The sequence below is a fragment of the Solenopsis invicta genome, chromosome 5 (assembly GCF_016802725.1).
Source record: "Solenopsis invicta isolate M01_SB chromosome 5, UNIL_Sinv_3.0, whole genome shotgun sequence".
Taxonomy (NCBI): Eukaryota; Metazoa; Arthropoda; class Insecta; order Hymenoptera; family Formicidae; genus Solenopsis; species Solenopsis invicta.
The window spans coordinates 665,388-678,646 of NC_052668.1; the positions used below are offsets into that span (position 1 = coordinate 665,388).

Sequence of the window (13,259 nt, forward strand, 5' to 3'; positions counted from 1 at the left end):
TGAGATCCTGGATCATATGTTCCTTGAATTTCTAGCTTATCTTCTAATAATAGCTTGACCTTGATTAATGGTGTGTTTATTCGTTTTTTTTCTCGGTGTTCAACTCTACATCAATGACTGAGCTGTTACCTACTAAACTTGTTGTGTTGGTGTGTTTTCCTTCTTCTCTTGTTTTGAACCAGCATTTTTCTGCGGGGTGGTATCTAGTGCCTTTGTTTAAATTTTCGCATGTTTTGCACGGTCTTTTTTCTTCACTTTTCTTTTTGTATCCAACCTCATTTTTGTGTAGATAAGATTTTTTATATATTAGATTTTCATATTTCCTAATTTCATTAAATAAGGAGGTTGAATCTTGGCATTGTTCTCTATCTATTTTGTTTATGATAAATTCTGGCAATCCAATTGCTATTAGGGTTGTCAATGTTTGTGAATCTATATTTTTATTCATGTCCAACAATAGTTTTTCTTTCTTTATTGCATAATCCGTAAGTGATCCTTCTTTATATCTAAATGATAAAGCATACTTCACCGTGCTCCATCCTTTATCCGCAAAAGTTTCTAAAAATCTATCTTTCCATTCATCCCATCCTGCCTGGACAGTTAACTTTGTTAATGTTGCAGAGTGCCAGTCTGAACAAGATTTATCTAAAAACAATCTTAGTATTTCGATTTTTGTTTCATCCTCTATAATATCAAATCTTGTACACTCTTTCTCAAATGTTTCTAGCCATTGTTTCGTATTCGAGTGCTTGCTGGTGAATTTTTCAATCATAAACTTTTCTGAAATTTGTTTTAAGTTTTTTTTTTCTTCCTTTCTTTGTGATGACTCTACAAGTTTTTCTAATATTTTTGTTAAATTATCCTTTTGAGTTTTATCTTCTGATTTATCCTCGTCTATTTCTTCTAAATATTGGTTCTCAAACTGTAGATTCTGATCTTCATCTATATAGATCTTTTTTAAGTCTTCTGTCATTCTTATCCACACTTTTCTTTTTTGATGTCTTGTTTTCAGAGTGTTCTTTAGTTTATTGTAATTTTCTGTTTTCATTAATTCCTTATGATAGCCTATATGTCTAAACTCTGCCGGTAGAACGTACCTTTTCCCTTCTTCTGTACTAATTGAGGTTATGGCAATTATATTTGTTTTCTCATCCTTGGATGATGCGGTTACTGCAAATTCGAATTGTAGTTTTTCCATCTCGACTGAAATTGTCGTTTTATAAGTTAACTATCTTATAGGTTGTTCCCTGATAATAATTGACACAATGTGTTTCTCTGTAAACAAAGTTTGAAATTTATTCACGATTTAGAGTTATTTACAATATTTACACGCTTACCTGTAAACAAAGAAACGACAATTAAAGCCTATTATTATCCCTTCTTTATTTACTGGCTTGATCCTCAGTCTTATACACTCTATCTTTTCTGTACAGCAAAGTTTAATCTTTCCTTCCTGATTCTTCCTTGTGTACATGTGCTCGATCCTTTTGATCCTTTTATCTCCTATCACTCTCTTCCTCTCTATCGGTAATCAATCAATGTAGTTCTTGTAGTACTTGTTCCATCTAGCGGGGTCGGTTCACACGGTGCGCCGAGTATGAGGAGCGCGGCTCATTCGAATTGAAGGAAATACATTTTCCTTACATATATATATATATATATATATATATATATATATACATATATACACACACATAGATTTATATAGATGGCGAGATATTTATATGATATATTTGATTGTGAGAGTTAATATGCATATTTATTTATGTGTAAGTACAAAAACAATTACAAATGAATTTATTCGTCGTCTTGCTCTGTAATTTTGCACACTTTCGGGTCATAATAATTACAAAAACAAGTAATAAAATTCACAGCTAGTTTTAAGAATGTCTTTTATGTCTTTTATGTCTTTTATGTCTTTTATGCATTATTGAAAAAAAAATGTGCTTGCGAAAAAATTGGATTTATAAAATGTTCGTGGTGTAAATCAGTTTTATGTTTTACTTGTTTTTATGATTATTATCACCCGAAAGTGTGCAAAATTACAGAGCAAGACGACGAATAAATTCATTTGTAATTGTTTTTGTACTTACACATAAATAAATATGCATATTAACTCTCACAATCAAATATATCATATAAATATCTCGCCATCCATATAAATCTATGTGTGTGTATATATATATATATATATATATATATATATAAATGTATATAAAGTAAACTAACAAAAGTTCGAATGCAGAGAAGATTTTTTGCGTATTATTATATCTATATCTGTGTATTATTTATTATATATTTTATTATATATATATATATATATATATATATATATATATATATATATATATATTGTAACAATAAGAGTACTGGGTAAAAGAAAAAAAAAAAAACTTGTGGACTCGAACCCGCGACGGCCGCGACCTGCAAAACTATAGGCGCTCGCGCTGTCCGCCACACCACGCTGCTACTTGCCAAACTCCTTCAATGTTACGGTATTAAAGCTATATGGTGAAATTCAAACAACGATTTCACGTCAACGGTTGAGTAGTGCATCGTCTCCGTTTAGCATTTAGTACTTCTATACTAATACTACATAACTGTAAAGTTTCATCAAAATCGGTGACCCGTTGTGTGTGGTGCCCTTGTCAGCCCATCCACTGGGAAAAGATTAAATACCGAGTACAAGGTATTAACAAATGGTCCTTCGAGCCGGATTACATATACACGGCACGCAGCTAGAAAAGGTACGGCACGTGTTTTTCGTTATAAAGGGCAGAACGTATCGGGATAGATTACACGGAATAATTTAAAGATATAAGCGGCCAAAGCTTACAGACAAGTGTGTCCATACGTTCCTTGCGGTAAGAAACATCTGCTTAAGGTAACAGTGCATAATCTCGTAAAGCATAAAAATATATCTTTCGTTTTTTGTCTCTCTCTCTCTCTTCCCTTTGCACTGCGTCACGCCCATATCCCGCGCGCTCAACTTGGTAGTTGCGAGGTCGTATTTCTTATTAACCTATAAATTCAACGATCGTCTCAAGTTGCTAGTACACATATTCTCATTTTTGCAAAATGGAAGAGCAAATTCTAATTAAGAAGAGAAGCCATATAAAGGCCGAATTAACCAGGTTCATTAACTTTCTAAATGAATGTAGCAACAATGAAGAAAAAAAGCAAGAAACAGCAACGCGATTAGGAAATATTGAAACATTATGGAGGGAATTTGACGCTGTGCAAACAGAATTAGAGGATAATAAAGAGACGGAGCTTCAGAGTGGAGAACGTGACTCTTTTGAAAACAAATTTTATCAAGCCGTTACTAGAGCAAAAAATATAATCTCCGCGTCACGGATAGATATTGCGCAACCGGAACAAAGAATTGCAAATCAGCCTATTAACATAATACAACCAATTAAAATGCGCTTGCCTACCATCGACATCCCCAAATTCGATGGCGGATGGGAAAAATGGCTGCCATTTCGCGATACGTTTATCTCTATGGTGCATGAGAATGCAATGCTTTCTGCAATTGATAAATTGCATTATCTGAGATGGTCATTAATTGGGGATGCATATAAACTCGTAGAGTCATTAGAAGTATCAGGTAATAACTACCAAATAGCATGGGATATTATCAACAAAAGATACAAGGGCAATAAAACAATCATTCAACATCAGGTACATCACATACATAATTAATTTTCCATCTCTCACAAAGGAGTCACATTCTTCGCTTAGGCAATTAGTTGATGCCATACAACAGCATATACGCACTTTAAAACGTTTGGAACAACTAACAGAAACCTGGGACACTCTCCTTATACAGCTCCTTATTCCGAAAGTAGATAACAATACAAGAAGGGAGTGGGAATCAGAGAGAGCGGACAAGGAAGCGCTCCCCACCTGAAGGAATTTATTACATTTTTGGAAACCAAATGTTCTTTCTTGGAGGCATTAACGCGTACTAATTCGTTAAGTATATCAAAAAATGTACAAGGACATTCAAAACAGCAGGCAGCTAAGCACATTAGTCCGGTACAAGCTCATGCTGGTACAGAAACAACAACGTGTCCAGTATGTCAAAACAGCCACAAAATATTTGAATGCTTGATATTTCGCAATATGTCAGCACAAGCTCGCCTTGAAAGGGTCAAGAGCAACAAACTATGTTACAATTGTTAAAAACAATTTCACGGAAGAAATTGTACTCACGGTTCTTGCAGAAAGTGTGGCAAACGCCACAACGCGTTGCTACACATAGAGCAAGCTGCTGATTCGAATGTCACCTCATCAAAAAATGAAAAGGATAGTATAAGCAAGCATAGCGTTCCAAATTCAACGGAATCGAATAGTAACTGCGATGTAGCTGACAAGAATATAGTTCAAAGCGCGAGCAACTCTTTATCTGCGTATCATATGAGAGGCTCACTTTTACGCGTCTTGTTGTCGACAGCCGTAGTTCACATGCGCGATCAATCTGGAAAATTACATGAATGTAGAGCCTTATTAGACTCAGGATCACAACCTAACTTTATGTCACGGGAGTTGTGCGGGCGTCTGGGCTTGCCTTTACAGAGCACAGTCATCAAAATTGAAGGACTTAACGATGCTACATCCGCTTCTCAGCATAAAACTACCGCTACGATATATTCCAGGTTCAACAAATATCAAGAGACATTATCATTCTTAATTCTGGACAAGGTCACTAACGCCATGCCAGCAACGCAGATAGATGTCAACTATTTTCAAATTCCATCAAATATCAAATTGACAGATCCTGCTTTTTACCTACCTGGAAAAATCGATTTACTCCTGAGCTCAGAGGTATTCTGGAGTTTGCTATGCGTGGGCCAGATACGATTAGATAGGTCGAGGCCCATATTTCAAAAAACGAAGCTCGGGTGGATAATATCGGGTACGGCCAGCGTCGTTTCTCAGCCGCAGTCCCAGCTACAATGTCATTTGGCACAACAAGAGGTACAAAAGCAACTGGAAAAATTTTGGCGTCTTGAAGAGCTACACACGAAGAAACACTTAACCTCCGAAGAACAGAAATGCGAGGAGCAATTCAGCAGAACACACTCTCGCTTGAGTGACGGAAGATTCATAGTTCAACTCTCCTTGAAGGATAATTACACGCAACTAGGCAGTTCCTATGACAATGCCAAACATCGACTAGGTACTATGGAAAGAAAGCTAGCAAGGCAACCTGAATTAAAATTACAGTACGACGCATTCATGAAAGAATATTTAGAACTTGATCACATGAGACCTATCTCGAGCTCAACGGACAACGTTTTGGAGACTAAAGGCAGCGGTGTAACATACTGCCTACCGCATCATGCGGTCATCAAGGTCGACAGTGAAACTACACGTCTACGAATAGTCTTCGACGCATCGGCGAAGACGAGCTCAGGGCTTTCCCTTAACGATGTACAAATGACAGGTCCTACAATACAACAAGATCTGTTTAGCATACTAATGCGATTTCGTCAATACGTATACGCACTCGTCGCTGACGTGTCTAAAATGTATCGCCAGGTCAGAGTACAGCAAGACCAGTGCAGATTGCAACGCATCTTATGGCGATTCAAGCCAGAAGAGGAAATACAAACATATGAGCTCCAAACAGTCACTTATGGAGAGGCTTGTTCTGCTTTTTTGGCCATTCGCGCTCTTCATCAGACGGCCCTAGACATGCAGCATAAATTTCCAAGGGCCTCAGAAATCATCCTGCGTGATTTTTATGTGGATGACCTATTAACAAGAGACAACGACGTTAACAACTTATTGCAATCGAAAGAACAAATAGTTACCGTACTGCAAACCGCCAAATTTGAGCTCCATAAATGGAAGTCGAACCATGTTGCACTAATGGGCGTAGAGCAAAATAAAACAGCGGTACAATTGGGCGAAGGCACAAAAATTCTCGGTCAGTTGTGGGATATCCAACATGATGTATTCCGCTACACCGTAGGAACATTCAGAGAACCGCATAGGCCAACGAAAAGACAAATATTATCCTGCATCTCTCAAATATTTGATCCTCTTGGCCTCTTGGGCCCTGTCATCATCAAGGCCAAGGTGATAATGCAGCAACTATGGCAATTGCAATTGAATTGGGACGAGTCGCTGCCAGCTCAACTTTACACACAATGGAGCCGATGGTATTCCAAAATCTCACAGCTTAATTACTTACAGATACCTAGGCGCATCCTATGCAACGAGCCCATGGAAATAGAGCTGCACGGATTTTGTGACGCTTCCGAGCGAGCATACGGTGCCTGCATCTACGTCAGGAGCACCGATCCAATGCAACGTCATCACGTCCAGTTACTCTGCGCTAAGTCACGCGTAGCACCACTAAAAACCATAACGATACCAAGACTGGAGCTTTGCGGAGTCTTGCTGCTGTCTCAGCTGTATCAGCGGGCAAGCGAGTCGCTGAGTCTATCCTTTAACCGCATTCATTTTTGGTGCGATTCCACTATAGCACTGTCCTGGATCGCGGGAAATTCGAGCAGATGGTCCACGTTCGTCGCAAATCGCACGGTAAAAATCCAAAGGTTGTCAGCGAGAGGAGAATGGCACCACGTACCCTCGGAATTAAACCCGGCAGACATACTCTCGCGAGGAATTGAGCCAGACGAAATTCGAGATAACAACTTATGGTGGAACGGACCTTTCTTTACGAAGACTACAGCAAAATGTTGGATAACTCTCCCGAGATATCGCAAATTGAAGAACTTCCCGAGGTGAGAAAACGCATTGTCGCTTTAAGTGCTACAGCGGAAGAAAAATTAAATATTATAGACAGATCCTCATCTTTAAGAAGGCTCAGGCACACGGTTGCTTACTGTATACGCTTCATATACAACGCTAGACAAAATGCAAAGGGTCCCAAGGGTAAACGCGAAGGATCCTTGCAGGTGGAAGAGCATGCGAGTCCTTATCGCTATAGCACAGAAGGAAGAGTGCGCTGACGAAATTTGTCAACTTTCGCAAAATTTAAGGGTATCCTCCAGCAGTAAAATGTTGTCTCTTCATCCATTTTTGGATTCTAGCGGGCTATTGCGGGTTGGAGGACGAATACAGGAATCTTAAGTAGACTATGATCAGAAGCACCCTATAATTTTACCAAAGAAACATCATCTCACTCATTTAATTATCATGGAGGAGCACTTGAAAAACCTGCACGCGGGAGTGCAATCCCTACTGGCCATTGTACGCACTCGCTACTGGCCCATATCTGGAAAGAACACCTTGAAAAAAATTCTGCACAAATGCATTGTCTGTTGTCGGGCTCGCGCAGCTCCCGTCAGGCAGTTAATGGGAAATCTACCCGCTTCGCGTGTTTCACCTTCACCCCCCTTTTACAAAACTGGAATAGATTTGGCGGGGCCATTTAATATAAAAATCAGTCGTAACAAGACGGGTAAGGCCTATTTATGCGTCTTTGTGTGTTTCGCCACTAAGGCTCTTCATTTAGAAATCGTCACAGATTTAAGTACAGCTGCATTTTTAAACGCGTTGAAACGATTCATAGCGAGGCGCGACAAATGTTACAGCTTGTATTCCGATAACGGAATGAACTTTGTAGGAGCCAATAACGCTTTAAAGGACATGTATCAATTAGTAAATGCAAGTGATGTAAAAATTCGCGACTACTTAGCAGAACAATCCATAAAATGGAACTTTATCCCCCCGCAATCGCCTCACATGGGAGGTTTGTGGGAATCGGCGGTCAAGGCCTGTAAAAATCATTTAACTAAAGTCGTTGGTTCTACTTCACTAACCTTTAAGGAACTAACTACCGTTACAGCACAAGTTGAGGCAATATTAAATTCCAGACCTTTAACGCCTCTATCAGCGGATCCTAGCGATCTTAATGCCCTAACCCCAGGCCACTTTCTGATAGGTCGTCCACTTGTTTCTATTAGTGAGATTAATCTCACAGATGTCAATGTAAATCGTCTAAATCGGTATCAACTCTTAGAGCAAATTAAGCAGAATTTTTGGAAGAGATGGTCGCTTGAATATTTAACTCAGCTGCAACAGAGGAACAAGTGGAAGAAGGTTCACGACACGATAAAGGAGGGTACCATAGTAGTTTTGCGAGAGCTAAACATTCCTCCCATGAATTGGCGATTGGGAAGGGTAGTAAAGATACATCAGGGCAAGGACGGTCTCATTAGGGTCGTCGATGTGAAAACAAGTACGGGCATATACCAAAAACCTTTGACTAAGATTTGCATGTTACCAATAGAAGTTTAAGTTGTTTTCAAAGCAGGGGCTTTCAAGGGCGGCGGTATTGTTTAGCAATAAGTCACATTTCAAGATTCTGTTATATTTGCGTTAATCGTTTTAAGTTCTATTACCGTCGTTAATGTGAGCAAGTGCAGGTGTATGCTTTGATTCAAATTTGCGCGCTAAATAAATGTCACTGCCTTCACGCGTGGCAACAGTGCGAGCATCGAGCGGCGCCACTAGGCGATGGGAAAAACGGCGAATCCCCTCTCGACCTCGGGGGACTCGATCTCCTTCTTCTAAAAAGGAACATGGCGAAAGGAAGCGTTTGTAAGCGTTCTTCTCTGTAAAGGTCCAAAATTTCCATATAGGGACAATAAAGCATTTGTTCAACACAACACGGATAGGTATTTCTCAGCCCATCCACTGGGAAAAGATTAAATACCGAGCACAAGGTATTAACAAACGCCATAAAACTCCTTCGCGTTATCAAGAGGGTGATTTCGTCATGATTAGAGATACCACTCTCAAACCTGGTGAAGACCGTAAATTGAAACCATCTTACAAAGGTTAAGGTTAGGTACTTAGTACTCAAGTTTCTCAACAAGAACAGATATGTAATCCAAAACATTCCTGGTTTAACGGCCAGATCTTTTCTCACACTATTCTGTCACCAGACCGAATTAAACCATGGGTTAAACCCCTAACTTAAAAGTCATATTCATATAACCAAACTGGGCGCAATTGCCGCCTCAATTATTCTTGATCTCTTTCATTATTTTTAATTCTTCGTTTCCGATAATTTTAAGTACATTTAAGTTATTATATAATTTTACATAAATCTTGTATTATAATTTTTGTTCCTGCTAGTTTAAGCACATTCGTTAGTTTAAGTTTATCAACTTTAATCTTATTCATTGGGTTCACACCCAATACCATTCCTTGTTTTATAATCAATACCAAAGTTCTTGTGATAATTTATAAAGTTAAGAAGAAGCAACGCTATTCTGCAGAAAGTCAATATTTTCGGTTGGTTTTCATTTTTTTTATTTTACGCTAGCTTTAATGTTCGGTACGAACCATGGTGGAAGTAGACATGGTGTGCGCAGTTTGCAAGCGTCTCTCTCTAATTCTTTGCCCTCTCACTTATTTTTTGACCGTAAGTCCCCATGTGTACCAACCTTGTTTAACTCCGTAAAGTTGTTACAACTGAATGTGTTTGTCTTCGTTGCACGCACATCATCGGTCTCTTTTTATCGTATACGTGAATGCTCGTATGGTTTATAACCTCTAAAATGTAAAAGCAGTGCAACAACGAGTGCAGAAATGGGTTCGGAGTCATCAAAAGGTATGTATAATTATTATATATTTAATTATATATATTTATTACAATTTTGTTTTATGTCAACAAAATGTTAACATAAATCATTATTGTAAAAATCATGTTAAGTAATATTACACATATATGTACATGTATAATTAAATTTTTATGTGTAACTATAACTTAATTGTTAAAATTATATTTTATAATTTATGCATATATTTTTTCAGAACAAAAATCCTTAGATGCGCTGGAGGAGACCTCGAATAAATCTAGCAAGGAGGAGGCCTGTAAAGACCAACTGGAAAGCACTGAAAAATATTATGATGCCGAGGAAAGGTATTGTATATATTGTATATTATAATGAACATAAGTAGGCTCATGTACACACATCACATTTTAATTCTAAGACTCAACTTGTAAAATTAAACGTATAACAGGCATTAAAATCATTTTTATATCTTCATTAAATCATTTGATACTTGTTTCAAACGTCAATTCATCCAACATATACATTACATTAACGCAAGAGTTAAAAAATTATGACTTGGAGGTAGATTTGACAAAGTTAATTAGATCGAATGCGCATTATTCAATCTATTTTTATCTTCCTACCTTCCTCCATTGCGCATTTTACTTCTCTCAGACAAAATGTGCTTCGCTTTCTCATATCTACCTCCAAGTCATTATTTTTTAACTCTCACGTTAATGTAATGTATATGTTGGATGAATTGACGTTTGCAACAAGTATCAAATGATTGAATGAAGATATAAAAATGATTGTAATGCCTGTTGTACGTTTCATTTTACAAGTTAGGTTTTAGAGACCTGTATGCTGCATGTTTTCTTTGGTTTTCGAAATTTGTAACTGGATTAATTAATAAGTAAGGTAAATACATTTTGAATCTTATTTATTAAAGTTAATATTGTTAAGTGTAACTTTTGCAATATATATAGAGTGCGCTGAACTAGTTAAAATAATACATGGTATTAAATATGCTCGCTGTGTTATAAAATTTATGTTAATTGTAATTTAATAAAATGTGTGTTCATCTCGCTGCGTTGCCTGATATTGAATAATGTAAAAGGTATTCTCTCTTAAGATTAATAATTCATTTTTTAACACAGCGAGCATCTTTAATATCATGTATTATTTTATAACTAGTTCAGCGAACTGTATATACATTGTAAAAGTTACACATAACTGTATTAACTATAATTAATAGGATTCAAAATGTAATCTTACCTTACTTACTAATTAATCCAGTTAAAAATTTCTGAAACCAGAAAGAACACGCAGCAGTAGAAGTATGTACAACTCATTTTTTTTTTAACTTATTTTGTACTGATATCTTACGTTGTGTAGTGTTAAGCAAGCAATAAATTTTTTTTGTAAAAGTCATGATTTGAACATACAAGTAAGACAGTAAAGACTAAATAAATATATATTTATATATAAATAAATATTTGTATTTTTTCTTAAATATTTATATATATACATATATATATAATAAAGATATAAATAAATATATATATATATATATTTATTTATTTATATCTTTATTAATTCTTTACAATCTCGTAAGTTCAAATCCTTTTTTCACACACATTCTAAAACATTCATCTATATTTTTTAATTCTTCATTATAACTTTTTTAGACTAAATGAAAAAGAAAATAGCAATCCAAATGAGGACAAACAAAAAACCAGAGGTGGGGTGCAACGTCTCGAACGAGACGAAAAGTAAGAATATATATTTTTTAACAGTACATTTTTTTAACTGTATGCGTGTGTGTGTGTGTGTGTGTGTACATTTGAACTAAATGTAGACAAATTTGTTCGTTTATTATTTGTTTTATTTGTTACAGATACAGATGGTCCATAAGGCGCAAAATAATTTAAAAAAAAAAAGAAAGAAAGGAAAAAGGAGTAGGTGGATTGAGAGGAGGAAAAGGATGGAGAGGAGGAAGAGGAGGAAGAGGACGCAGAGGAGGAAGAGGATGGAGAGGAGGAAGAGGAAGGAGCGGAGAAAGAGGATGGAGAGGTCCTCCTCCTAGTGAGGATGGAAAGTTCCCTCTTTCTAGAGGGAGGGCTCCCACCACTTGTCATTACAATTATTATTATTGTTAAGAAATAATAAATTTTAATATTTTCTCATATATCCATATTTTATTATAGATCCATATTTTATAAATAAGAAATTTATAGATAAGTTACAATCATTCATGCTCACGCGTAATAATTACAAATTAAAAGATGATCTAAGTCAAAATTATATACAGTCGCACACCAATGACGAACAAGCTTTTTATAACTGTATACAAATTTGACAGATATTTTATAATTTGTAATTTTTACGCGTGACCATGAATGAGTGTAGCCGTTTCATTGCTGTAGCAACATTCAACTTATTTGTAATTTCACAAGATCGTGATGTGTGCGTTTGATAAATTGCAAGTGACATGTAAACTTTGTTATTCAAATTGACGGCTAAAGAAGACCAAGTGAAGTCGAAACGTTCCGTTAAAAGTATTTTTCAATATTACGATAAATTATTGTTATTTTTATAAAAACAATTTGAACTCGTTTTGGCCTTTACTTATTTATTATAAATAAGAAGATATATCAAATGTGCGTGTCAATTGTTAGCTGCTCATATAGAGCATTTCCAGGAGATGCCACGTGGAGGCCAATTGACACATAACGTGGAATTCTTTTACAAAAAAGATGGTATTAAAATATTAAATTTAGTAAGAAGCTCTAACGAAATATATTAAAAGAAAAGACAAATAAAATAATTTTATTTTAAAGAATTCCAAGTTAATTATCTCCCATATTAGTTCGATCCGCCATAAGGCCGCGAACTGCACTATATATAGTGCTTTTCTTAGATCGTTCCGCTTAAAAAGCCGCGATCTTTATACTCGAACCGCACTAAATGCCGCGAGTCAATGTATACAATTTTTAAGATCGTTCCGCTCAAAAAGCCGCGATCTATATACCCGAACCGCACTAAATGCCGCGAGTCAATGTATACAATTTTTAAGATCGTTCCGCTCAAAAAGCCGCGATCTTTATACCCGAACCGCACTAAATGCCGCGAGTCAATGTATACAATTTTTAAGATCGTTCCGCTCAAAAAGCCGCGATCTTTATACCCGAACCGCATTAAATGCCGCGAGTCAATGTATACAATTTTTAAGATCGTTCCGCTCAAAAAGCCGCGAACTTTATACTCGAACCGCACTAAATGCCGCGAGTTAGTGTACAATTAATACATCAGAGTCTGATTAATTTTTGTGGATGTTTGACAGTGTGAGTTGATAATCTTCGACGGAAGTCGATGCAGTCTTGTTGAGATAATGACACTGTAAGAGAAGCATAGCGGTATCTGTCTGTTTCTTAAAAAGTTTCCGCAAATCGTTGACTAAATCGCCAAAAGTTGGTCCATGTTTTTTCTTGTTGCAAAACTTATTTTGTTGTTGCAGAAATAATTTTTTTCATTTTTTTATTTTTCCTCCTTTCATCAATTTTTAAGTATTGCTTCTTATTTATTTCGCGAACTCGTATGTAAGTGCGAGTTCGCACTAAACACTGCAATACTTCTTCTGGGATGCAATCGAAATATTCCTTATCTTTTTTAATAAGATTTATAACTTTTTGAATAACATAATCTTCTTTGCTA

The 13,259-nt window shown here is 36.4% G+C and overlaps 2 protein-coding genes across 2 annotated transcripts; both read left to right on the forward strand.

The window, feature by feature from the left end:
* Nucleotides 1-3,078: 3,078 nt before the first annotated feature.
* On the forward strand, nucleotides 3,079-6,989 carry LOC105205107. Its single transcript, XM_039450130.1, has 4 exons — nucleotides 3,079-3,684; nucleotides 3,958-4,130; nucleotides 4,230-6,761; nucleotides 6,839-6,989. Exons 1-4 carry the CDS (start codon nucleotides 3,079-3,081, stop codon nucleotides 6,987-6,989), a joined length of 3,462 nt encoding a protein of 1,153 aa, XP_039306064.1.
* Nucleotides 6,990-7,176: 187 nt separating this feature from the next.
* On the forward strand, nucleotides 7,177-8,280 carry LOC120357974. The gene has a single exon (XM_039450131.1). The coding sequence runs from the start codon at nucleotides 7,177-7,179 to the stop codon at nucleotides 8,278-8,280; it is 1,104 nt and encodes a 367-aa protein (XP_039306065.1).
* The last annotated feature ends 4,979 nt before the right edge of the window (nucleotides 8,281-13,259 follow it).